The 26,958-nt window shown below is 35.7% G+C and overlaps 2 protein-coding genes across 4 annotated transcripts; both read right to left on the reverse strand.

Annotated features, from left to right (window-relative positions):
* Positions 1-264: 264 nt before the first annotated feature.
* LOC128156894 (mu-type opioid receptor-like) lies at positions 265-2,586 on the reverse strand. Its single transcript, XM_052819222.1, has 2 exons — positions 1,727-2,586; positions 265-673 (listed from the first exon to the last, which is right to left on the reverse strand). Exons 1-2 carry the CDS (start codon positions 2,500-2,502, stop codon positions 457-459), a joined length of 993 nt encoding a protein of 330 aa, XP_052675182.1. The 5' UTR covers positions 2,503-2,586; the 3' UTR covers positions 265-456.
* A 9,816-nt stretch (positions 2,587-12,402) lies between these two features.
* On the reverse strand, positions 12,403-26,773 carry LOC128192213 (receptor-type tyrosine-protein phosphatase delta-like). Of its 3 annotated transcripts, none has more exons than XM_052864732.1 (17): positions 26,233-26,773; positions 25,545-25,646; positions 24,090-24,170; positions 22,552-22,647; positions 22,255-22,350; positions 22,017-22,160; positions 21,737-21,874; positions 21,497-21,617; positions 20,510-20,727; positions 20,302-20,355; positions 19,684-19,849; positions 19,398-19,543; positions 18,809-19,093; positions 17,580-17,791; positions 17,293-17,472; positions 14,488-17,043; positions 12,403-13,106 (listed from the first exon to the last, which is right to left on the reverse strand). In XM_052864732.1, the coding sequence occupies exons 2-17, from the start codon at positions 25,609-25,611 to the stop codon at positions 12,945-12,947; spliced, it is 4,722 nt and encodes a 1,573-aa protein (XP_052720692.1). In that variant the 5' UTR covers positions 25,612-25,646; positions 26,233-26,773; the 3' UTR covers positions 12,403-12,944. The 3 variants fall into 3 exon arrangements, with proteins under 3 accessions (XP_052720692.1, XP_052720693.1, XP_052720694.1); XM_052864733.1 differs by lacking the exon at positions 26,233-26,773 and adding an exon at positions 26,089-26,215; XM_052864734.1 differs by lacking the exon at positions 26,233-26,773 and adding an exon at positions 25,745-25,764.
* Positions 26,774-26,958: the final 185 nt, after the last annotated feature.

The following is a 26,958-nucleotide window of genomic DNA, read 5'->3' on the forward strand; positions in this document are numbered from 1 at the left end:
TTCTTAAATTTACCTTGAAAGATTGAGAACTTGGATTCAGAAGCATCCAACCCCCCCCCCCCCCCCCCCCCCCATTAGGAATTTGATGATTTTGGAAAAAAAAATTGGGCAAGTTTTTTTTGTGGAAGTATAGGTATCTTCCCCCCCCCCCCCCCCCCCCCCCCGGATTAGGATTTCCATGATTTTGGGAATTACTTTGTTCTCAATATTTCTGAGGATTAGTATAGCCCCCCCCCCCCCCCCACACTTTCAATTTGCTTCCGACGCCAGTGCTATCAGAATAAGAACGTTTATAATACAGAATACAATTTACAATTACTTATCACTCAGACTTAACACACATTTACCAATAACTAGTTTCACGACAAATACAGTAATGTAATGATAAACACACGGGATGTTACGGATAATATTACAGCGACTGCTGAAAAAGAACGGGGGAACTTGAACATTATTTTAAAATCGGCTCGAGGTCGACTCGTTCACATCTCTCAGAGACTCGCCGGAAATTGTATCGCCCGAACAGCAAAGGCAGAGCCTCTTACACCCCTGTCTGAAGTCTCTTCTCTGGTATGCGTAAATGAAGGGGTTTACAACACTGTTGAAGATCCCAAGGAACACCAACCAACTGGACAGGTTGAAGGTAAAATCAGAAGTAATCCCGAAACCATAGCTATGAAGAGAAAAAAATCTTACTCAGTGACCAGATTGTGATTTCTTTTAAATGTTGACTCCATATGGAATCTTCCTTGTAGATTGTTATGCACATACTCAGCTAACGGATTTAAAATTAAAGACAGTTATATTGACGTAGGGATGCTTTTAAAATGAGATAATGGATGTGATAAACAATTTATTTTTAGATCACCTGAATCACTCAGATGAAATATATTTGTTGGCTTTCTGTTGGCGTCGAACGTTAAAATTTTATTTTTTTCTCTCAAAAACTACAAATCCATTTGTTTACATGTAGTTTTAGCGTAAAGCTATTTTCCCCGACAAAAAACTTTCGAAGAACCAACATGTCTTTAATATGGGTGTTGCGAAAACGCAGAACGGAAAATGGAAGGGAAAATATAATATCTAGTTTATTGCTTAAAAAGGGTATAGACAGGACAGAAACGATTAATTTGTTTATAACTAACGAATGATTATTAAAATTTGTTTGTTTTATTGATATCCATATGAAATGTCTATCAACTATAGCATTGCATTCAATTAAACAATAAAATGCTTTCTTTGGTGATTCCTGCGGGACATGAAGTCGGCGACATTGCAGAAAAAATAAAAAACCCGCGTCAGCCAAACAATAATTTCTCCAAAGGTACTATGTTAAAGAATTTGCAAGTGTTTCAACATAAACCTTCTTTTTAAATTCTTTTTATTTTTAAAAAGTTACATAAACAAACATTAAATTATTATAAGCTAAAAAATAAAGATTAAGATGTGGGTTTTTTCTCACACTGATGTTCTAAAATATCATATTGTCTTTAATAAACATAACTAGCGTATCCTATATTTACATCGATATGGTGAATGAAAATTGTGAAAAACACACTCCGCCTACATCAACGAGCATTTTTTTTTCGAATCAATACTATTTTTAAAATAAATGCCAAGCAACGACGAGGAGCAAAGAAATACATGTAAGAATACTTTATAGTCATACAATATTACTCGCTGATGTTGTTGATTTGTACTACAGTTAAATGATAAAAGATCTAACCGAATTTGGTAGACTTTGTAGGGGCTCCAGCTGACAATGAGCGCCAGGGTCACATATCCCATCACTTTGGCAGACCGGATGTTTTTGATGACCTTCCGGTTTCGCTCGGTGTCTGGTCCTTCCGTCGCTTTTTTCAAAGATCTGGCATAAATTGTTCTAGCTTTTCTGAGAATAAGTCCATAGAGGAACAGAGAGAAAGCCATGCAAGCGTATTCCACAACCCCAGAGACCAGGTACAGCCAGGTGTGCAATAGGTAGCCGAAGCTGCACCGGACCCCCGCCTCCCAGTTGTTGAAGTATACGAAGGGTAGACCGGCAAAAATGAATGAATAAATCCACAAAAAGGCGATCAAAATGTTAACTACTGTGGTTGTCATCAGACGACTATGGTAGGCACTGTGACAAATGGCTAGGTAACGATCAAATGTCGTGAAGCCCGCTGCTAGCTGGGATGCTAGTGTCATCATTGAGACAACTTGGTAACGCAGTAAACAACTGTAAATATTTTTGGACAAATCAGGGAAAAACAAGTAGAAAATCTGAGATCCGGACGAAATTCCGACGCAGAAGTCTGCCACGGCGAGACAGAGGATGAACTTGGTTGTTGCAGTCATGGGTTTGATGTAGCGAACGAAAACAACCGCAACGATACCATTACCAACGCAAGCCATCACAAAAACCAACATCTGCAGGGAAGTGAAGACTATAAGGATGGAAGGAATCGGTCTTGATGATGTTGATAAATTTAAGGTAGAATTTCCTTCAGTGGTATTCATCTTCACCAGGTGTTATTAGTACTGGAAAATCAATCAAAGATTAGCTGCAGTAAAGGTTTTACACTTTTTGAAAGACAGAGAGTTGACAATTGTCAAAGGCAATCTGTGAACGTTATGCCTTTCTTCCCAATATATAGTCTTTTCATTTATAGAAAGGCGTGGTGTGTGATGATAAACATTGCCTAGTCTGATCATACAGACTTATCGTAGGAGTGGCAATTTGTTCACTAGGAATGGTTAAAATTCTTATCATAAGCAAGGACAGTGAAGTAGATTTCTGCGGGGAGAGGGGACTGAAATCTATGAAAAATAATCAAATCATATATTTGCTGATATGAGGGGCTAATCGACGTAAATACAACATGTTTATGAAAAAAAATAACTTGCCTGATAATGTTTTGTTGGATACATGTATCTACATGAGATAGTATGCTCTAACAATTTTGATAATCTTTGATGATAATTTTATCATCGTGATGATTTTAATTATCCATAGTTTTTAAAATTTTCTTTCACAAATTAAAAGAAGTCGGAAAACTCTTAAATTATCAGTCTCATGTAATGAATCTTCGACCATGAATTTTATATAAACCATTCGTATACAACTATTTCGATTTCTGTGACTATATATCTTATTATGCAAAAAAAAAATGGTCATGAGTTAAAAGTTTGAGTAGTTGGTGAAATAAATCAGCAATTTTTAGTTTAAATATGTTATTTGTAAAACGAAGCAGGTGCATCATGCCAATTTCTAATGTTTTGTGTGTGTTGTTTTCTTCTTTCGCAAAACAGCATTTTTTAAATGACATTTGATTATTAAGCTTTCTGTACTATGCTTACATGTATAAGTTTCTTAAGACTGTCATATTTTGGAAAGAAAGAAGCTTAAAATGACTGATCCGATATATTTTGTCAAATAGAAGCTACAATGTATTTACTTCTTCGTTTTATTGTCGTGTTTTCCTATTCTATTAAGACACGTATATCTATTTAACACAATCACGCAAGTTTCAATTTTAAAAGAATGCACAGAAACCACATGTTTTTTTTTAAATTTAGAGAAATTACCCAAACTTCTGATAAAGAAAATAAAGAAAATTGAATAAATTTTGTTCCGCTACATTTTCGTAGAGAAATTTAAATTATAAAAACTTCGATCACTGAACGACATACAGTGTCAGATGAAGAACTCATATCCTGTGATCCCAAATTAACCTTCAAGTTTTCATAACCGTTTCCTTTTGTATTTCCTCTTTCAGCCGACAGATCTATCCAAAATATCGAAAATATTAATTAGCAGACTTTTGATATGAGGGGCTCTATATTATATCCATATCATATCATATCTTTATCCAAATTCCCCTTCATCTTCCCTGGGTTTGACATTTTGATATGTTTTCGAGTTCTTGTGATCTTTGTTTATGAGTTTAATATGGAGTTCATTTAAAATACCTTCAAGTCTTCAAAAACCAGTTCAGGTCCTTACGAGTATCACTGGGTTTTCTACTTCCTGTGTATATGCGTGGTAGCATCCGGTCATCATTGGTATCTTTCATCACCATGTAAATTTTTCTTTCGGTATTAATAAAAGCTGCGGATCGTTGTCTCAATAGGAAACTTAGGGTAGACAGAAGGGCCACTCAACCAGAGTTTCCCTAAGACAAAGTTATAGATCGGCAGCAAAGAATATGACAACTTTATTGCTAACCATTATCTTCTTTAATATGGAGAATCCTTTGACTTTTTGGTGAGAAGAGGAAGACAAAACTTTGGGTCACCACCAGGCTTGGGGTAATGCTAAATGTAATGGTAATGCATTGCAATGCATTACATGTTTTCGAAGTAATGCTAGTAATGTGTAATGCCTCAAAATTAGCATTACAAGTAATGCTAATGTAATGCATTACTTTCCAAAATCTAGTGTAATGCTGGCATTACATGGCATTACTTTGCATTACTATGCATATTTATGCATGTTCACTTTAAAAAATGTGATGAATAAATGAATAGTTGAAATTGAATTTGATTAAATTTATTTCTAAAGAAGAAAAAAATAATTCTAATTAAGAAAAAAAGGTTTTAATTGTACATGTTTTATTAAAAAAGGTTTTTTAAAATTCATTTTTGAATTGTTTACATTACTAAGATAACAGCACAATTTCATAACATTTTCAAGAGTGTTGTTATTAAGAGTTTTTAATCATTTAAACAATTTACTCCAATTAGTTTGCACTTCAATAAGAAATGTGTCAACAACACACTATGCCCCCAGGATAATCTAAGTATCAAAACAATCTATTGTTATAAGAAGTGCTTAACACCCCAATCCCCTTCCCTTCGCTATGTCACAATACAATAGGAGACAGACATGCACCTTTAAAAGCAAAATGAATGCCTTGTCCATCCATGATGAAAATCAATATCACTTCCAATAATATAACCCATTTGAAAATAATTTTACTTATTTTCTCTTTCTCTCTGTCTCTTTGTCTCTCTCTCTCTCTCTTGTATATTAATTACACTGTACATTAGTTTGGACTGATAGAAAATACAAGATTTATGTATTTAATCTATTATTGCACTTAATATATCCTAAGATAAAGATCGTCAAACAGTATTTTCCAGCCCAAGCTTTGACTGCTCCTGCAAAACATTTATTTAGTATAGGCCGGAAGATGGATCCATTTAAAAGATGAACCCTTTGAAACTTCGATCATACGTGCAACAGCAATCTTTTGTCTTAAAGTGTCCTCCGTAAAAAGAAATACGATTAAAATACATTAAGAAATATAACTGGGAAAAATCATCTGTTTATAAATTAATAAAATCAAGTGTCCAAAATTATAAAGATTTGTGTAATCTGGGGATATATTTATATTTAGCTTTAAAAAACCGCAACATTATTTCATAAATTGTTTTTGTTACGCATGTTATCCTGTGTCTCTATTTCATATCTGATATTGTATCATGCCAAATGCCTATAAATATCATTTTACTTATGTAATATGTCGTTCATATTGCCACAATATGATTATATATTGAGCAAATAAAGAATGACTCTTGTTTATTCATTAAATTTGAACCTGATACTGAGCATGAAGCTGTAGATATGTTAAAGAGTGTTGTATATTTGAAACATTTGCAAAAACTCTTTATTAGGTTTACTTTTAAAAAAAAGTAATGGTAATGGTAATGCATTACTTTACTCATGTAATGGTAATGTAATGCATTACTTCAAGAAAATCAAGTAATGGTAATGGTAATTTAATGCCCAAATTCATGAAGTAATGGTAATGTAATGCATTACTTTACAATGTAATTCGCCCCAAGCCTGGTCACCACAGACACAATGTTATGAGAATATCTTGACCTTCGGAAAGCGATAAAAAACAAGCATTGGAAATCAACGCAATTACGAAGAACGAGAGATTAAATGTATATAATGTCATATGGTTATTATTGAAAAGAATGCATCTCCAGCGTGTGTTGGTTACTAGAGTTTACGGTAGGTGGTATCTACTGACTCCTGCTACTAAACAATTGTTTGATAAATGTATCAATATTACTTAGACAATTGCGAAACACCAGTAATGGTATTTATTGGTTTGTAACTTTAATAAGGCCTCCCTGGAACGTACAAAGCTATGCCAATTGAATACACTTTCTGGGAGTTGATTTTAATCAACTCTCCTATGCACTTACTCGAGCAAACCGAAAGTGAAACAGTGTTTGGACCTACGCACAAATCAATACCGCCGACAACACTTAGTTCTTGAAAATAATCGATAAATTTGATGCAATGTGTTCTGAAACATTGTTTTTCAGGAAAAATTACTTAAACCTTTTGAGATTTTAATTGGCACAAACAGTTTAGATATTTTTTGAAGTCGTATGTATTCCTCCGCTAGAGTTCAATGTAGTCTCGTTCAACCAGACGCTCGTCTGTCTCCGTTAAAGGGGCATGGTCACGATTTTGGTCAAATTTTATTTTTCTGTTTTTATTATTTACAATGCCTTAATTAGGAATGGATTTCTAATGATCAAATGAAATTTGGGTGCCAGTCGATGAGTTTTAAGCAAGATACAGGGCTCACAATTCTTCGTCATGTAAACAAGGCTCGTGCCCTGTTTTTGTTTACGTAGGTTCAATATACCAGTAAAAAATCATTTCCAAGCTGATTGGTCTATCTTCTTATTCATTTTAAGCATAATTAAACAGTTCCTAACAATTGACACATTCATTTGAGGTCTAAAACTGGAAGTTTCACTTCAACGTTCAAAATGTAAAATGTAAAAATGTGACCATGCCCCTTTAATATCATACAAAATATAAAGTCTCTCTTGCTTGTCGGAGATAAACGGAGACAGCCGAGCATTTGAATGAACAAGACTAGAGTTCAATCTTGCCTGGGTCCATACTATTTCTCAGAAATATTTCGATTACTGATACTACTTGCCATGCAAAATCACATATCGTTGATTTTAAAATAAATGATAATCGATAAAATCAACTCCCGTCAGTACTTCAGTACTTTGATTTATTAGTGGTTTAGGATAAGAGAAGTCTTCATTATAAAAACATGAGTTAAAGAATACATTTTGTAATACTAAAAAAAAATAACAATGTAATTTAATTTATGTGTAAAAATAAAAAACAAAAAAACTAGGCAGACATTTAATCTACGAATTTTTTTTTGGTCAAATGTGTGTCTACCCTCTTTTTTAGGGTAGAATGAATTGAAAAAAAAATGAATACAATATAGATTAATTACGTAATTTTTACTTCTTTTTTTAAATCAAAGACGGTGTTGTAGTTCGTATACTATTTTTACCGTAAGGTGTTGCAGATAAAATGGAAAAATCACAAGTCACAGAATTCGATGCATGTATAAATTTTATTTTGCATGCAACGTTGTACATAAAGCAGTGCCTTGAAAGTTTGTAATTACTTCTATGAGACCATGAAATAAAATTGAAAATGGTTACACATACAAATGTGACAGATTTCACGCTTTATAACAGTGGAATCCGCAATGCTGTAAAAAAATTGACTCCTTGAAACAAAACGTTTAGAGTCAGACAATTTCTTGAAACCTTTCCGAGTTTGGGAAATCTTTCTTAGAAAAAAAATCATTAATACCTTTGAAATCTAAGAACGCTGACTTAAATTTTCCCATAATAAGTCTTCGTTATATTAGTGGAGTGGTCACGCAGTTAGAATATATTTTAACAAAGTCTCGCTTTTTTGATTGAGTACGAATCCCGAAACAGCTACAATTTTTTTAATGCCTATTTCTTTTAATCCTATTAAAAGTTAATGTACATGCATATAGATAATTTTAAGAAATCTCAGAATAAAATTATTTAAACGTTTGTCAATATGATATTTTGTATGCGTGTTGGGTTGTTTTTTCAAGCTTAAGATTACATACTGTGTTAAGTCCCCTTTATAAACATAAATTATAAACATTTTCTTCTAAACAAGGGATTTCAAAACAATGTACGCATCAATGTAGAAAGCTGGATTTTCCCATCTGGCCGTTTTCAAACATACATTTATATGTATAGGTTGTTAAAAGCAAAATATTCATTAAAGACAGTATGAATCGACGAAGAAGCAATAGGTAGATGAAAATGTACATGTATGTAAGGATACATTTGTTCCAGTTTCTATAGTTATCTAGATACTTTAGAAACATGCGATGATTATGACTACAATTCTGACGGTTTTTAAGAGCCTGATTAGATTTATTCATGAAGCTCCAATAATACGCTGGACAGAAGAAATCAAATTGATACATGTATATGCAATTACATCAAAATACAGAATATATGGACATCTACCTAACTCTATTTATGAAAATCAAATGGTGGTTGCCGTGTTCGATAGAAATGCACGTAAAATGTTAGTATATTTTGCCTACATACGGGATATTCCTCCTATATATTTACATTTTTCAGTGTCTTTGCCTGTGATAACACTACGTATCGATTTTAAACTATATAGTCCAACAACTTCAAATGACGTATAATTCGGGCACCAGCGGGGTTTGCTTATTTATATTCAAATATTTTACCGCAAAATGGCTGAAAATTATATAAGGAATCATTCTTTGAATATTATGAGGTGATAATTTTGGTCGGAGCGTGATCAAATCTATCATAAAGCCATTCCGGTCTAATTGGATTTGATCACGCCCCGACCAAAATTATCACCACATAATACTCAAAGAATAATCTCTTAAGTAAATACTAGCACAGTCGTCTACATAATGTGTCTATATTTAGATATGACACTTCAAGCGTTACAAGTATTTAAAGGTCCTTTCCACGTTAGGGATAATCCCGCTTTTTCGTAAAACACCCTCTAGAGTCTTTGTCTGTAACTAGTGATGTCCGAGACTTTTGAATTTCTAAACAGTGAAAAAAAAAACAACCTAAAATCAAAACTTCAGCAAGAGAGTTTAATACCGAACTCATTAATCAAGAGATATATAGTTCCTCGATTCTTGATTTCAGCTCAACAGACGTCACAAGGGTATGTTAATAAAAAGAGAGGATTGAAAGTACACTCTATAATATAATTCACACTACCCACGTAAAAGTGCCCGCTCTTTTGATAAATGCGTATAAAAAATAATTTCTTTTTACCGAATCACTTTATATGAATTCTCACTTCTCTAATCTGTGGTGTGAGAATGAAGAGTAAGGTTAGGTCGTGGTCGATAGAAACCCAAGAATGCTTCATATTTCTCATCAGATGGACAGTAAAATTAAACTCATTACCATAGAGGTGTTCCTTGTTCTACTTAATATCCTTAAGGCAGTTAAAGTAGAGAGCTATCTAGATCTAAAAAGAACTGAATGATAGGTTCAAGGGTGAAGGGTTCTGCTAAGTGATATGAGCAAAATTACAAAGACATCCGACACGTACACGGTACAGTCAAGGAATTACATGTAGCATGTGTCAGAGAGGGGTAGCCTTATGATAGTGTGATGTGTCAAAAAGGCATGAAGCAGCTGGGTTGAAGGGGGCGGGGAGGCTTTGCTTTTCCTTTTTATTGCAATCGATATTTTTTTTCTAATTTATACATAAGAATGTGTTCTTTTATGCCAATTGTATCCCCATACCCACTGAAAAGTTATTTTGAGGATGTTTTCGGTAGTTTTAACCCAACCACCTCCCCTTTTTATTAAATAAATGATATCTGAGCAGGGTAATCATAGAGGAGGGACATTCAAGAAATTTTATTTCTTATATTGCAATATTTTCGCGAGCCACGGGTTTTGTGTCCATTGTGGAAGTAGAATTAACACAAAGCCCGTGGCTTGCGACGATGATATTGCAGTTTTGTGTATTAACATTTATAAAACATTTCTATATGAAAGTATTATACGGCAATCGGTTTTTGTCTTGATAATAACTGTCAGAAACCCGAGTATTTTCTTATCTGTTAAAATGTGCATTAACATTTATAAAACATTTCTAAAAAAAAATTTACTGTACCTGATAAGATATAAGTAAAATTGCCTTATATCTTGCAATTTTTTTCTTTTTGAAAGGTGCCAGAAACCTAAGCAATTTGTTTGATAATCTGCCTACGCGGAGATTTCAACTCTTAACCTTTTGTCCTTTACAAAAATTTAGATTACTGTACAAATTTTGATTCTCAGTATTCTAAATTTTTGTACATGACACTTTGCTCTGTAGTTTTTAGTCATATCTATTTCACCATAGCTGGTTCCGCTTGACTATTATCCGTACAATATTTGGGATTTTCGGACCATTTTCCCGCCACTCATTCCAATTGTTCTCATCCAAAAGACGTTTCCCGTTATTCAATTGTTACATATAATTATATAAAACAATGATATCAAGACATTTTTCCAAAGATCATTGCATTTTATCAAAGCTGAATTATATAATGGAAAAAAATCCATTGAAGATTAGTGTACATCTTTTAATTAGAAAATCGGAGATTCGAACCCATATTTTACAACCGTGGAGTACCGCTGTACCACAGAATACTACTGAAACAAAAGTCACTGATGATTTTTTTGTTCTATTTTAATACTATAACAACACTATTTTTTTTAAAATGTGTACGACTTTTTATCAAAAGGTAAAGGATACCAATGAGCGTCTGTTAGTTTAAAACAGGATCAATCAGAAAGTTAAACCGTATTTTTATGAAGTGTACAATGCAGCCATTACGATTGCTAAGATGACTAAAATCATTCTACACCTGTATAGTGCTACATTATTTTTGCCAGAATGCTGCTAATTTTAGTTCATCTTTGAAGTCAGTATAGATATTGGACATCAAGTATTAAAAATTCTTAACGGTTTATCACGACTTCAGATTTAAGTTTTAATCTTTTAATAAAACCAACCAATTCTTTTGGCGTTCGGAAAGCTAAACTTCTAATTGATATTGTCATGATGTGAAGTGTTAACAATTCTCGTCCCCTATACGTGGTTGATAAGAATCCGAGAATGCTAAGTGATAATCATGAAGTGGGTGTAAAAATGCGTTTTACATTTTATTTTTCAACTTATTTTAAGTACATTTATAGGATTACAATGTGGAGATACATATTATATATCTGAACGACGACCAATGGATGTATGGTATAGCCCGATCATACATTCAGAAAATAAAACCTTGTACATTTAGTGCACAGTACAGTCAGCACTTGTACATTGAGTGCACAGTACAGCCAGCACTTGTACATTGAGTAAACAGTACAGCCAGCACTTGTATATTGAGTGCACAGTACAGCCAACACTTGTACATTGAGTAAACGGTACAGCCAGCACTTGTATATTGAGTGCACAATACAGCCAACACTTGTACATTGATTGCACAGTACAGCCAGCACTTGTATATTGAGTGCATAGTACAGCCAGCACTTGTACATTGAGTGCACAGTACAGCCAGCACTTGTACATTGAGTGCACAGTACAGCCAACACTTGTACATTGAGTGCACAGTACAGCCAGCACTTGTACATTGAGTGCACAGTACAGCCAGCACTTGTACATTGAGTGCACAGTACAGCCAGCACTTGTACATTGAGTGCACGGTACAGCCAGCACTTGTACATTGAGTGCACAGTACAGCCAGCACTTGTACATTGAGTGCACAGTACAGCCAGCACTTGTACATTGCGTGCACAGTACAGGCAGCTCTTGTATATTGAGTGCACAGTACAGCCATTCACATTTTATGAATATTTGATGGAGTGAATCAAAGGTAGATGTTAATATAAACAATAAAATGCTTTCTTTAGTGCTTCATTCGAGCTATGAAGGTAGCTAGCATCGCAGAAAAAAATTACTTAACCCGATAACGGGGTTTATGTATATTTTCTGCAATGCTAGCTATCCTCATACCCGCATGAAGCAAAAAAGAAAGTATTTTATTTTTTTAGTGACCAAGATACATTATCTATTCCTTACACCAAGGAGCTTTATAGTACATGTAGAACTGGGTAGTGGGTCTCTTTTTTCATTACAGAACTACTTTTGCTTGTAATGACATGCACACACTGCGATATCACCGAATGAATGTGTATTAATGTATCTTCATCTCTAATATATATAAAGATTTTCACATATTATTAAACAATTACAAGATATGTATTTTACCTCAGTAAATAGTTTCTCTTACTTCGTATTTATCATTCGATTGGACTTGCAGCGATACTGTTCTATGATAAAAACATAGTATACAACCTTTCAAACAGTTGATTTTGTTTAAAAAAAAAACCAACTGACGAAAATTCAGTACTATGGAACCTATGAATAAGCTTCTTATTAAACATCATGCATTAGAAATGAATTTACATGTAACACGTATATTCATTTTTGATAAAAAATAAATAGAAGACTTTTGATTTTTAAATCTATTTTATAAAATGTATCACAGTCGATCAGATATCAGTAACATAACATGCTGTAAAACTGTTACATTACATGCTGTAAAATAATAACATTACATGCTGTAAAACACCACATTCACAATCAAATAAATTAAAAAATTCAAACACATCTACAAACTATGCATTCAAGCTTAATTAATTACATATATCACATACGTTTCCTCCGAATTTCGACATTTCTAGTCACCGAATTTTGCATATATCAGAAAGCGGTAAAGCATTATACATATACCAATGTTGTAGAATTCTGATAACAATTTAAGTACATGTATGTATAAATTAGTTAAATGTCTTTGACTTAAACATTCACATATCACACTGTTCCGTCTACAAAATTAGGTTAATCAGCACCTTGATTCCAATTCAGTCCCATTAACGTAGAAAAGTGATACCGTATATATATAAATATACAAAATGGTGTCGATATTTTGTTTGGAAGGGAATGGTGAGGGTGGAGTGGGTGGGGGTGAGGATAGTATCCTGGGGGTAGATATAGTTCACATGTACTCTAAATGGGATGTGTAGGAGGCGAGACTTAGGCTTCCGACATTATATAACCGGTCCTGTTTGGTATGGTTCATCATATTCGTCAGAGTTCCACCAGGCATGCGCAGATTCATGTAATCCCACAACACCTTGTAGCAAAATCTGTACTGGTCCTGAAAAAGTTAGTATATTGCAATTGTTGAAACGTGTTGACTAATGATTTGCTTTTTGAATTGCATGGTAGTATGATCACAATGAATTGTTTCGATGACATTTATTAGATTGAACACAATAAACAAAATACAGATAAAAATATTGAAAATATTTAAAGGAAAAATTTATTTTTAAACGATTTTCCGTGTTTGGTAGGCGAGCGTTTATGACGTTATGATAAAATGAAGCTTATAAGAAATAAGATGAAAGGAAAGGTACAAATTAATATTATTAACCACGTATTACAATTTCAGGAAAATCGCTATTGTTGCTTTTTTTTTAATCTGCTTCGAAGTGCGGTGAATATTTTCCTATGGTAAATAAACATGTATTTTGAGATGGCCCCTAAAAACTTAATGGTAGATTTTCTTGAAACTTCGCAATTAAACTAGACTTGGTGTAAATTACATATAGACATGGTAAAAAAATAAGGAGTTTCGCGTAAGTCGTTTTTCCGCAAAAAAAGAAAACTGAATTCGGCCTCCTTAAACTACTTTAATGTTCACTCTGCACAGATTTGATTTACAAAACTATCGGAACTATATTTTATCGTGACTTTACATTTGCATCCGTAACAAAGAGCCATTTACGTGAGTGCAATCAGAAATTGTAGCATGTGTTGCATAACTATTCCGTCATTAAAAAAAGAAAAACATACATGTCTCATACACTGAGATAATTAATATTCTCTCAGAAGAGATTGTGTGGTAATTAACGAAGAATTATCAAGAAAGAAATATTATGATGATTGTTTTAATAATAGAAAAATATATTTATTAATAAAAAATTTCAATCGAAGAATGGCTTATATTTTCGTGAAAAAGACTGAGGAGGCAGCTAGCTTGGGAAAACATGAATGAATACTTATTAATATTCCTGCATAAAAGGGAATTTTTTTACATTAATTTATGTTAATTTTCACTTTCCACGTAAACACCGAAATTCTAAACATTTAGTTGAAATGTTGTCTCTGCTGATCATGAATGGAACTATATTTTTCAGAGCAATTGTGTGAAGAGTACCTGGCTTTAGTAGATAGTAAGCACTGGTCGAATATAATATTAATTGTAAAAATGAATAGATTCTACATACAGACAAAGGACTTTGGGAAGTTGTGTCATACAGCAATATGACGTAGGCCAGTGTATTTCATATCTATATTGTTGGTCATTTGGTGGTGGCTCTTTGGAATCCACCAGAATTGCTCTAATCTAAAGCTATGTCTACATTATGATAACCTGTGCATACATCATTTGAGATTAGCGTCATTTAAAGCTTTTTTATGCAAGAGGTATTTAATTACACGAGATCTAGAGTCAATGCGGCTCTAGTCTAACTTACCAGCGTGTCCACTATCTGCGGCCTGCGCTTCTTCATGTGCTTGACGTTATGATAAACGTCTACGTCGTGGTCCATTTGCATGGCTTCACATATCGTCCACACCGCGCAGAATAGTCCGCTGTGTGTAGCGCCATCTTTACAGTGCACCACAATGGGCGCCGTGTTCTCATTGGATTGTCTCTGCCAACTCCGGACCAAATCAATGAGGTCCAGGAACATTGTCTTGGACTTTGGAACAAAGTCATTCTCGCTCCATGCATTGAACTGAAACTGGCGGACCTCCCTCGGGGTCGACTTCACCCTCAGCATGTTGTGGAGCTTGAAGTGTCGTATCGTCACGTTCTCTTGCTGCCAAATGTTTGTGTTGTCCACGAAGAACGGTTCAAACTTCTTGATTTTGTCTTCCGGCCAGTACTCGGCTGTGGTGTCGTCCTCGCTTTGGAAGTCCTCCATCATAACGATCGTCTGCACCTTGTGGTCGTACACAAGTTTCCAGAAATCTATCACAGTCGTGTGAAGGGGAGACTGTGTCACTATGAAATGGCTGTTCAGCTCATGGCTATCCAGGAAGACGGCATTGATGTAATCTGTACGTTCGAAGCCACCGGGAGTTTTCAAAATCGGTCTGTAGTCGTTCGGGGGAACAACATCCGGAAAACGATTCTTGGAATAGTTCATTGGAAGATGCGAAACTGAACACTGTTTTTTAGTTGGTTTCCTAGTGAACAATTGCAAAGATTTGAATTGGTCTCTGAGAAAAGAGTGTTTCGTTTTTGGATTGCGCATAGTCAAAGTGTGATATTTTTCCTTCAGGTCAGAACCTGCCCGCGTATCTCCTGCAACGCGAGCTTCGAAAATCGCTTCGTATATAAATATATACTGTTTTACTGTCCGAACCATTGCTATTCTGTCCTTTCGCATTCTTCTCACAAAAGAATATACACTTATGATACCCTCTGCTTCGTACTGATCTATCAAGGCGTCGATTGCAATAAAGGTCCCCGTTCGGCTCACCCCCGTACCACAGTGTACCACTAGCGGGGACTTATCGTTGCCATGGTACTCGCGCACTTTATGGCGGAACTCTAACAGAGGAATGGGGTCATCCGGTACACCATGGTCTGGCCAGGAGCAAAAATCGAAAATATGGACGACTTTTGTGTGAGCATCATGCTTTGTTTTGATCTTTACTGATCTTATAACAAAGTCCGCGTACTCTTTCTCGTCAATCAACGCGAGAGTAAAGCTACCATACTGAACTTTTCCCATCTCCGAGTCTGGCCAATATTTTGAGCATTTCACGATTTTATCCTCAACCACATTTGTGATCATGACAACCACTTTGATATTATACTGAAACAACATTCTCCAAAAATCTAACACCGTTTCTTCGTCGAAAGGGCTCTGAGCGGCTATGTACCCATGAGGCTTATTGTACCCCTTGACGAAGTTAGCGTTAATAAAATCTCCATTGGAGTTTTCATCGGGATCAAGAACTACTCTGGTGTGGTCGTACGGTAATAAGTGTCGAAAACGGTTCTTTCGGGTGTTTTTATTCCGGACCGCGTCATTCCAAGGCGCCAAAGGCTGGTGGGGAAGCTCGTGAAACTCTTGCTGGAATGTGACGGGTGCAGACGACATGTTGACTGGAATACTTCCGTTCAGAATGGTTCCGTGATATCCGTCATCCGGAACAAGATCGCGTCCAGAAATGATGTACCGACTCTCTCTCAGCGAGTAGATAGTGTTCCAGTGTTCGTGGGGATTGTATTCGTCGATAGCGGTCAGCTGAACTTTTTTCTCCTCCTCAAATGTGTCGTACAGAGGCGGAGAGAACCGGTTGATTCTGGATCGGAGGAATAGAATCAAGAGAATGATTGCGACCAGTAGAAGAATCAAAAGTATTATCACCACGGCAACAATGACCGGTGTGTTGTCTGAGGCGGTGGCGACAGGAACCACCACCGGCGGCACAACGGTGGTCACTATCAAAACCGTGGTGGCTGTGGCGGACATTTTGGAATAGTTGGTCTTGGTTTTTGTCCCCACAGTGCTAACTATCTCATAATAAATGTCGTATTTTGTGTTCTTCTTCAGGGGAGGGTTTGACTTTCCGCCATATACGTTGCCGTCGCCGACAACAAAAATTCGACTAGTTTTGATGTCGGAGTCGGCGAACTTCGCCACGACGACCCCGGGAGGACCAGCGGCCTGCTGACGTCTACGTCGACTTGACGCAGGGAGCTCATGGACGTAGATCTGGTAGGCCGTCAGCGGCCCCGTGTCGATTTTGAAAGGATAGATCTCAATAGTGATGGTCGACTCTGTTGTATTCTTCAACTGTGGAGCCGGCGGTGTTTCCGGGTCGCCCTGGTAGGTTCTGGCAAACGCTATGGCTGGGTCCCCAGTGCCCTCATTGGAGCTGGCGGACACTTCCACTTTGTACTGGGTGTACACTAGGAGCGCGCACTGATCGTGCGATGTGCCCTCGCTCTCGGGTTTCACAATTGTCTTGAAATCTATGACCAAAGTTCCATCCGTAGCTGAACTTGTGATCTGAAATATTAAAATTCAAGCTGGTCTAGGCACCCTCCGGCTATACAAGTTCAACATAACAATTGTCATGTATAGAATTGATTTCTTTTCTAAAAACATAATATTAATTTTCTATCATGAGCTTTACAATTGATCAGATTTCTTTCTTTCAATACAGTATTAATAATACAATACTTCTAGTATCAAAAGATCTTTTAGTAAACAGTGTTATAAACAAGTGTATTAGGACATATGGTGACGTTCAGATACCCTGTAACTATTGATGACTCCCCCCAGGAAGACGGGTGGGGCCCATGAGATCCTCAGACAGGTTTCATTGTGTGGAATCACGGTGACGTTGGAGGGTGGACCGGGAATCGCCTGTCTTGTCTGGGTCTGATTCACATCACTGAAGTTTCCCCACAGCCCGGGCTTGGTCCTGGCTCGAACCTATCAATAAAATCAATTTTACCAGATATCCCCAAAAAGGAAGGAGATAGAAATGCTTTTAAAATATGCACTATTCTAAATTCAACATCGCAGGAAAGACAACCCACCTTGATGTAGTAATTTGTGTACGGCGTCAGTGAGCTCACTGTTACAGAGTTATCTGCGCTTGACTTGTGGGTGAAGTCTTTGAAGTCAGGGGTGATACTAAACGACACCTCGTATTCCCGGATAATCCCATTACTTGGAATTGGCACCGTGTATCCCACCTCAATGCTTGTCACGCCCGGACTGATAGTGTTGATTACTGGTGCAGCCGGTTCTATTTATGGAAGTCAAAATTAAGAAAATAAATCTCGAAAATAAAACTTAAAACAGCTCAATTTCCATTTCTATGTGTACAGTGGAGTAGTGAAAGAACTGCGAACGCTAACGCCCGCTTCCCGCCTACATTTATATCCAAATATTTCGGAATTTCTGTCAGATATTCAAAAACTAAGTTTTCTTTTAAAAACTAAGTTGTCTACTAAAAAGTATAATCAAATCCTAGTCAATCAATATCAAAATTAAATTTGTAATCAAATTATTTTTAAAAAAAATTTAAACAAAAGTTTTGCTAACGCATGGTGTTAAAAAATTTCATTGAAATCGGTCTCTATGAGTGAGGAAAATATTATTTAGCGGCCGATATGTGCATAAAAACTTAATAATCACATGTTTACGATGGATATTACAGTAAATTTTCATTTTCATAAGTTCATAAAAACTTAATCATCACATGTTTACGATGGATATTAAAGTAAATTTTCATTTTAATTCATATTTGTTAATTATATTTTGAAACGTTACAAAGCAAAAATTTTGCTTTTTTTGGGAATGTATTTTGGTCTGTACATTTTTTTTAGATATATGTTCCCCCCGTGACACAATAAACTCTTTGGTATAAATATGTTAAAAAAAATATATAATTTATATAAAACCCCTGAAAAGGAATTTTTGTTTCACGGGGGGGGGGGATGTTTTATAAAAAAAAAATTCGTTTTCCGTTAGTTTCTATTATGAAATGAGCTATTTTAACCCAAAATACATAGTTATCTCTCTTTTTTCTTTTTTTTTTAAATAATTTATATTTAATGAAAACATACATTATTGTTTACATTATTATGAAAAAAAATTTAATTAGATAATTATCAAAAAATGACTTTTAGTTAGGCGGCTAGATAATGCTATCGTTCGCAGTCCTTGGATCAAATGTAAGCTCGTCGAATTTTTGTGTCTCGGGTTCTGTTTTGTTTACCATTTTAATTTAATATGATATTAATTACGTCATTTTCCATACCTGCTTCGTCTGTGCGCACCGTGAGGTATGTCTGGGGCCCGTCTCCGACGCTGTTTCTGTAGGACACACCAAACGGGTAACTACTGTACGGGGTTAACCCGCTAATCGTCACCCGGCCCCGTTTAACGGTCCCGTTAATGTCGTTTAGCCCAGTCCCACTTAGGGTGTAAGGGTACTCCAACAGATTACCTCCCCTGTCCTCACAAAGCGGGGGTTCCCACTCCAGTGTCAGGCTTGTAGCGTTAAACCCAATGACACCCACGTTTTGAACAATTCCTCTTGGTCCTGAAGATAATTATTATATACATTGAAATGAAAAGTGTACTTCTTTTGTGTCAAATTCTTCAAACATTTTTGTACATACATGTAGCTTTAAAGGGGACCTGCAAGCCAACTGAAACTTTACTTTTGCCTATAGGCCCTATAATATGTACCTATGGCAAAAAGCCGCATCAAAATCGATGCAGTAATAAGGACGTAACGCCGTTTGAAAGTAAATTACACCTATTTAAATATAGGAAAATTGTACAAATTCAATGTCCTAAGACTTTTGACATTTGTAAAATACTTGTAAGTCTTATACACTGACTTTCATCCTGAGTGGTGATATTCTGAGATATGGTGCGATCGTTCTCTGTGGAGGTTAGGTTAAACACTTCGATTACGGCCTTGACATTGTACCGTCTGTACGGCTTTAATCCCTGCACACTGAGCGACCCAGACCTCTCGACAACCCTGATGTGTGAAAGAAAAAACATATCTACTGACATATATCTATCAGGCTTAAGGCATAGAGAGGAAAACACAATGACATATTGGCAAAGCACAAAGTCGTGAATCGTGTCCGATAGTGTCAATGGCTTTTTTTCCCTCACCTCGTGCCCTCGACGGTCAGATTGAGGTCCCCGCAGTCTCCGATCCCGATAATTCCGTACGTTATGGTCACGTTCCCAAGGTTGTCGAAGTTTTTACCTGCCCACGTCACAGAAAGTACGTTGTTCACGGCGTCATAGCTCACCGAGAAACTTTGGAATAGTGATCCTGAAACAGTCCATCAATAAACACGGTGTATATTTCTGTATAAGTTTCACCTACTTTAAATTGAGGAACAAAATGTATTGTTATACTTTCATGTTAAATACTGAAATCTGATTGGTTAAAACGCAGTTCATAATCCGTTCTATTACCCTCAGCTTTAGCAACACACTTAGCAATGGGTAACATTAAAAATTGTTACATGCGCGAAAATTATGCGCGTACGGTTCGCTGTAGAATCACGTTATTCCTATATAAAAGCAGTAAAATTTTCTTACAAGTTAAGACATTCAGTATAACACAATAAATAGTGCCTGTTTGGGAGGATAACAGTTGAAATCGACACTCCTCGAAAACCATTGTCAACCTCCGCTTCGCGTCGGTTGACAATGGTTTTCTCGGGCTGTCAATTTCAACTGTTACCCTCCCAAACAGGCACTATTTATATAGTGTCTTACCTGGAGGAGGGGTGGGGGCTGGTGTGGGGGGTCGCAGCGTGGTCGTGGTGGGCACTGAAAATGATATAAACTGTGTTAATTTGTGTGAGTATTTGATAGATAAATAAATATCCGCATTCATACAATGATTGCTTGTTCGACAAGTTTTTGAATAGAATCCATTAATTTCAGTCAATGTCTGACGTGATACTGTTTCGATCTAACTTACCGATACACTGGGTGGGGTAGAATGGGCTACGGAACCCAGGGGTCCAGTCGGTCATTAGCTTCCCGCTCTCGTCGGCCCTGACGACGCTCACCCGGAAGCTGTAGAGAGCATCCACATCGAGGCCAGTAAACGTTTCGATGACTCTGTCCGTGTTCACTACACTGTAACGTTTGACGACATTCCAGGACGCTGAGGGGTTTTGCTCAAGTACTTCCAACCTGAAAAAGGGGCACATGGTTTATATAACCAAATCACAGATTGCTGACAAAGTACTCGTAAACTACTCGTAATCAATAAAGACAGTTTGTGTAGGAATTTTACACATTAACTGGAATATCAAAGTGCCTGCAAAAATGTTTCTTGGCATAGATTTCTATGTGTGTGGTTTGTTTTTTTTACTATGGAGAGAATAATATTAATATACTTAGAGAAATAAATTCCCGTTTATAAAGGCAGTTTTAAATTGATACAGAAAGTGGATATCTTTTCACATTGAAAAACGATTTTGGGGGATAGGTATTTCCCTTTCTTTTACTAAAAACAAATGGGTTTGTGGATTGAAAAATCATCGTATTCAACAATAGCTTTGTGCATGCTGTAAATCATTTCTCATCTTACTAAGCTTAATCAGGAAATCAGTTATATCCCCTAAAGCATCAAATTATAACATGGAAACCAATCCAAGAATAATAATCGTCTGGGTGAGCTCTGATTATCAAATGGCAAGAGGATTTATTGCTGTTGTAAGCAGAGTGCCAGTACAGAGTGTAACCTTAAATATTGTGTGTGTTAATTGAAGTTAACCAAATAATATTTGATATCAATTTCACAACTATGGGTAGAGGAAAATTACATACAAATTCTGGACCGTAACTTGAGTCGTTTACGGCTTTGGCTATCGGGCCAAATTCACAAAAGTCATCCTATATAGGTATGTAAGTAAAGTCTTTGCATATTAAGGACGGTTTGTCCTGTGTGTACAGGTACCTGTATTCTCCTATGGGACCGTCTCCTATGTCAAGGTCCTTGACCCATTTTTGGAAGGTCACGGTCATATTGCCACACACGTTGTCACTGACTTGCGGCGGGTCTTTCAGTTTTGGCAGCACTGTAAGATCGAATTGAACACCAATTGATTACTGGTAAATTATGAAACTGTCTAATCTTTCCTTCTGAATAATTTAGAGAGAGTCATGAAATATGATTTGAGTAGAGTTATGGACGTACGTCTTTGACATCCTGGCCCTCCATACTCTTCGTGGCAGTTTCCTGAGGAGCACAGACCGTTGATGTTACTACATGTGTCATTATCTGGACAGTGGCATTCAAAAGCACAGTTCTTTCCGAAAAAGTTGGGTTCACAAGCTGTTAAAAATTAAAAAAAAAGGATTTTAATACACAATGGTACAACATCTATATGAATTTTTTTTCATACACCTTGGTATATTAAATTGTTTCCTTCGTTTACAAAATAAACATGCATAATTTCACTAGGCCGAGAACTCACGCGTTTGACAATAAGGTACCCCGGACCAGCCCCATTCACAGGTGAAGGACGTGCAGAACCCGTCTGTCTTTCTGCAGTCATCCGCTCCGTTCAAACAGTGACAAGTTCCGGTGCAGTTTACTCCGAACTTCCCATCTTCACAGCCTGTTTTAATGATAAAAGTGAAGGGAAAATTAAAGTAGTCCAATTAAGTCACTCTTTTAGTGTTACGTTTTATTTAAGACAGAGGGAAACTTACCTCTACAGATGCCACCCACAGGGTAAAACCCTGCAGAGCACGTGTTGCAATTCTCGGGACCTGCTGATGTGCAACCATCACACGCAATGTTGCAACCTTTAGAAATTAAACATAAGACTCTTATTATGCCATTGACAGAGGACTCTTTGAACAATTCTAGAGATAAAATAAGGGGTAAATTTGATTGCCTTTTTCAAGAACCTTTCCTTAGATTTTACTTTAAAGCAGTGATCGCAAAAAAACATGATTCCTTGGTACGAATAAACTTTAACAATATGTAAATATGTAGTTGCGTACCCCGGCATGTTGTGCCAACTCTGTAGAACTGGTCAGCACAGTTCACGCATGCGTCAGGCCCGGGACCTGTGCACCCGTTACACGCTACATTACAGGCTGAAATGTAGAAAACACACTCAAAGCCCATCCTAATGAATTGGTATTCATACAATAGCAAAACTCAAGAAATATATAACACAGTGTGAGTCTTTTTATAAAGAAAACTTTCAGTATTGAAATAGTTGATTTAAAGATTATTGACAACATTGATAAAACATTCTTTTTATAGAAATGACATTCTCCTGTAAATGTACATAACAGACAGCTACGTATGTATACACTGTTTCACCCCTGCGAATGTGTTCGGAATGTTTTCTTTATCGTTGCTAAGTAAGTAATAAATCCAGAGGTGCTCGAATGAAAGTTCACGAGACTTCACCGAGATTTGTTCAGTTCCTGTGAAATTTCGAGCGGAAGTATAAGTGTTCGGATAATATTCTCAAAATACGTAAGTACTGGTCGTTTTTCATATCATATCCTACTTTGATTTATGTTAAAACGGGAAAAGCTTTCAAGATGCATGTCTTATTTCATCATCTAGCAGTTATTTATATTAAACGATAATATTCAGAACAGAGTTATCGTTCGTGTTCAACCAAGTGTAGAGTGGTTGGTAACATAAACATTGAGTTGCTTAATAAAGACATAGCCATGTTTGATGCTTGTGGTGTGCAATACCATGTTTAAAAAAAATAATGGGTGTCTGTTTTTCATTAAAACTTAGTATATCGAGCCATTTTCAAGGAACATTCATAAAATGGTATAGTCTGTTTTACTATTGATGTTATTACTAGGTCAGGCGCGGATCGAAAATTAATCATCAGGAGGGATCTCTTTTAAGCATGTTAGTTGTTGCAACAGCAGACAAAAATAATTTTTGTATAGTCACATTTATTTCTAGAACACATTTTATTCACCAATTAATGAAGATAAAGTTTAAAATCAATAAACCTCTAGATTTTATATTTGACTACAAGAACCTAGATACTGTGAAATAGACTTTATACACAAGGTACGATTTTTACTGCGAAACTGAAAGGGTCAAATAAAACCACGTGGTCTAAAATTTGAATGACTATAACATTCGCAGGGGTGTGTTTGGATGATATGATGTAATTTTTTTTATTCCGAAAGAGTTAGTCATGACCTAAAGAATTCGGGGCCGCAAAACGTAGACAGTGTCCTTTTGAATCTAATATCACCCAGATAAAAAGGAGCTGAAATCGTTTTAAGGTCGCGGGCATGTCTAGGGGATAAGTATACGCTGGTATACCCTTAAAATTTAATGACTTTATTTTCATGAAATGGTATGCGTAACTTTTAAAATAAACCCATTTTTATGGTGGAAAGTGCATTCACCGGGGTTTAAGTAAATCTGGCGAGCACACGGTGCCGCGTTCTTTGGAGTATTATATCCCGACAAGTCTGGCTTTATTACCTGATGGTACGTGTTTGGTTGGGATTTATCTAGGCTATAAACAGAGGGTAAACATACACACCCAGACAGACTGGTCCCCCGCCCTCCGTGCTGTTTCCGCAGTACTCCGTGGGCTGACATCGAGGGAAACAAGTCTGGGAAACTGAAAGGTGAAAGACCTCAGTGAATATAAATACATAAAACTGGTCACTGAGCCCGAGTTATAAAATGTAACAATTCGTGTTCATAGAGATATAAACAACATTTTTTGAATTTCTGTGCTATGATTTAAATGAAAAGATAACACGTAACCAAACAACATATATAATATATATGTCGTCAATACTCAAATCCAATAAAATTCTGATAATCTAATATCAATATTCCAAAAGAATACAAATTATCTGTATCAGTCAGTGGAAAGATTAGGCGGTATACAATCCAACACTCAGCAGCAATTCTTAAATACAAAGAAATTCAATTTCTAGCAATATATAATATTAAAACTGCACCGTGTAAAGATCAGGCAAATATCATCACCACCCCCTCCCCCCAACCTACACCACTTTTTTCGACATCAGAGATAATTTCAACATACATGTATATAAAATTAAATAATGAAGGAAATAGCCCCCCCCCCCCTTTTTTTAAAAGAGTATATAACAATTCTTGCTTGTCAAGTTTAGTGCCCACCCTCAACTCCCACCTTCGAAAACAATGTTGCATGTTGTTCATATATCTGCACGTGTAAAATACAAGGCATGTTGATTAACTATATGTATCAATCTAATTAAAATTAAATCCTTCACCTCACAGCCACGTATCAAATACGGGAGCGTGAAGTATCAAATTAGATTGATAAAATATGTATATGTAATTCAGACGTCTTACACTTTGAATAACTATATAAAATAATTGCATGTTGAATTAATTCTTATAAAAAAAATACACGTTATCAGGGGATAATTTTCAGTGTTTATTTATAGCAATTGTTTTCTCAAGTGACTCCTCTTATAATATGAAATAAATATTTGGTACGACTGAAATAAATTTAATTTTCACGTAGAAAAAATACACGCTGGTTTTTCTTTTTCTTGCATTCACATTTGAATGGTGGAAATGTTACTTTTCATTGTATAAGGAAATTCCATTATTTGAAAATGTAATAAACATACGTAAAAAATATTTTATATTAATGATATACAAAAAATGCAGGATTAATTCACAGGTATATAGAGTAAGTATGTGAGTTAATGACTACATATATAAGTAAAACTATTATTATAATATATATGTGTAATAATATACTCTCATATTATATATATACATGTATATTCATTTAGTTAAGTTTAAATTGATAAATTTTTAACCTTTAATGTAACATAATTAATTGAAAAAAAAGTAAATAAATATTCCTAAAATATCATCGCGATATGCTACGAACGTGTATAAACCAAAGCCATTCACTTGAATGCCAATATGCTCATATCAAAGTCTGTTAAAATTATTTTTTTTTTTAATATGTAAATGTATCTACCTGTATACAATGGAAAAGAGATCAGTATTATTGCTGAAGTGAGGAAAAAGGTAGTAGGAATTGACATTTCTTCTCATCAAACTCAGTCATACCGCTCCTAACCTGCAATAGATTACACATGTACGTTGTAGAAACGTGTGTACACATAAAACAAAATAAGCTCGGAAGATTTAAACCTAATTTGCGCAGTTAATAAATACCCGAGTATTTGATAATAATCATTTCAATGAGTAGTGCATGGCGGTCACAACTGGAAATTTAACCATGTATATTACGCATTAAATAAATCAAGAACATTTAGCACTCTAATTTGAATAAATAGGCGTGAATGAATTTAAATGTCCGGCTGGGTACTGACTTTGTCCCTATCTAAAACGTAAATAAGCTACGTACTGACGTACCTGTATCGACATGTATCGCTAAATATTTATTGTGAATTCTAAATAATTCTTATTCATTTCTAAACATAGGCGATATCGCTTCTTCTTCTTTTCTTTTTTTAAGTCGAAACCATTATACAAGCACATGCAAAAGATAAACCTACCTATGTATCAATCAATGCACTTAGGAGACATAATTATTGTACATAATCAATATGCTCACGGGGGCCGCCATATTTTTGTCACGCCTTTTTGTTTACAAACGTTACTAAGGAAATGGAAACGTTACACGACAGGCGCGTGCTTACCTGCGGATTTTTGCGAAGCGGGCTCCTCAAAATGTCCTCATCACTGTCTGCTTTTTATATAAGGTTGATGTAACTTTGTGAATGCAGGTATTGATCACTGGTAGAAAGACATTTAACAGTTGACATCTAACTGCGCATGTGTCAGAGAAAATCCGACCGGCAGTACATAGCTATTCCCTAAGAACTAATCAATAATTCATCCAATATGTTCACCTTTGTAAAGGATATTGACACCTTCGATAACGAGTAATAATGAAGCATTGACTTAATGTTAGAATGAATCAAAAAATGAAAATAAGTCATTTGGCTATTTATTCCAATTACCGCCAATTAAAAAAATGGAACGACTTTACCGGTCCCCATAACGAAGGGCCAAAATCAGTGATGTAATTCTTTTGGATATGTACATTGCATGACTATGTTTGTTTGTTCAAATTTTAAGTTTACAATGTAACCACACCTAACAATCGGTTTCAGTCTATGAGCAATGTTATAATCAATAAAATTACATGTTATTGTCATGTCATGTGTAGTCTTGTTCATTGTAAACATAAACAAATGAATTGATAGCATCTTATAAAATCATGTTCTTTGATGTTGTACACCCTACAAAATAGGTACACGTCATTTCGCTTTATCATTTGCATATTTTTAAATGTAAATCATCACACAAAAATGTGTCGTAATTTCCATCGGGATCGGAGACAAGAACCGTGGGTCGTGCTA

Source organism: Crassostrea angulata, chromosome 7 (genome assembly GCF_025612915.1).
Source record: "Crassostrea angulata isolate pt1a10 chromosome 7, ASM2561291v2, whole genome shotgun sequence".
NCBI classification, from domain to species: Eukaryota; Metazoa; Mollusca; class Bivalvia; order Ostreida; family Ostreidae; genus Magallana; species Magallana angulata.

Excerpts from the sequence above, each read along its gene's own strand:
- LOC128156894 (XM_052819222.1), bottom strand. The coding sequence starts at position 2,502 with ATGAATACCACTGAAGGAAATTCTACCTTAAATTTATCAACATCATCA. Across the intron at positions 674-1,726 it reads TACAAAGTCTACCAAATTCG|CTATGGTTTCGGGATTACTT; the intron begins GTTAGATCTTTT and ends TTCTCTTCATAG.
- LOC128192213 (XM_052864732.1), bottom strand. The coding sequence starts at position 25,611 with ATGTCAATTCCTACTACCTTTTTCCTCACTTCAGCAATAATACTGATC. Across the intron at positions 24,171-25,544 it reads CTCTTTTCCATTGTATACAG|TTTCCCAGACTTGTTTCCCT; the intron begins GTAGATACATTT and ends TTCACCTTTCAG. Across the intron at positions 21,618-21,736 it reads AGGGCCAGGATGTCAAAGAC|TGCTGCCAAAACTGAAAGAC; the intron begins GTACGTCCATAA and ends TCGATCTTACAG.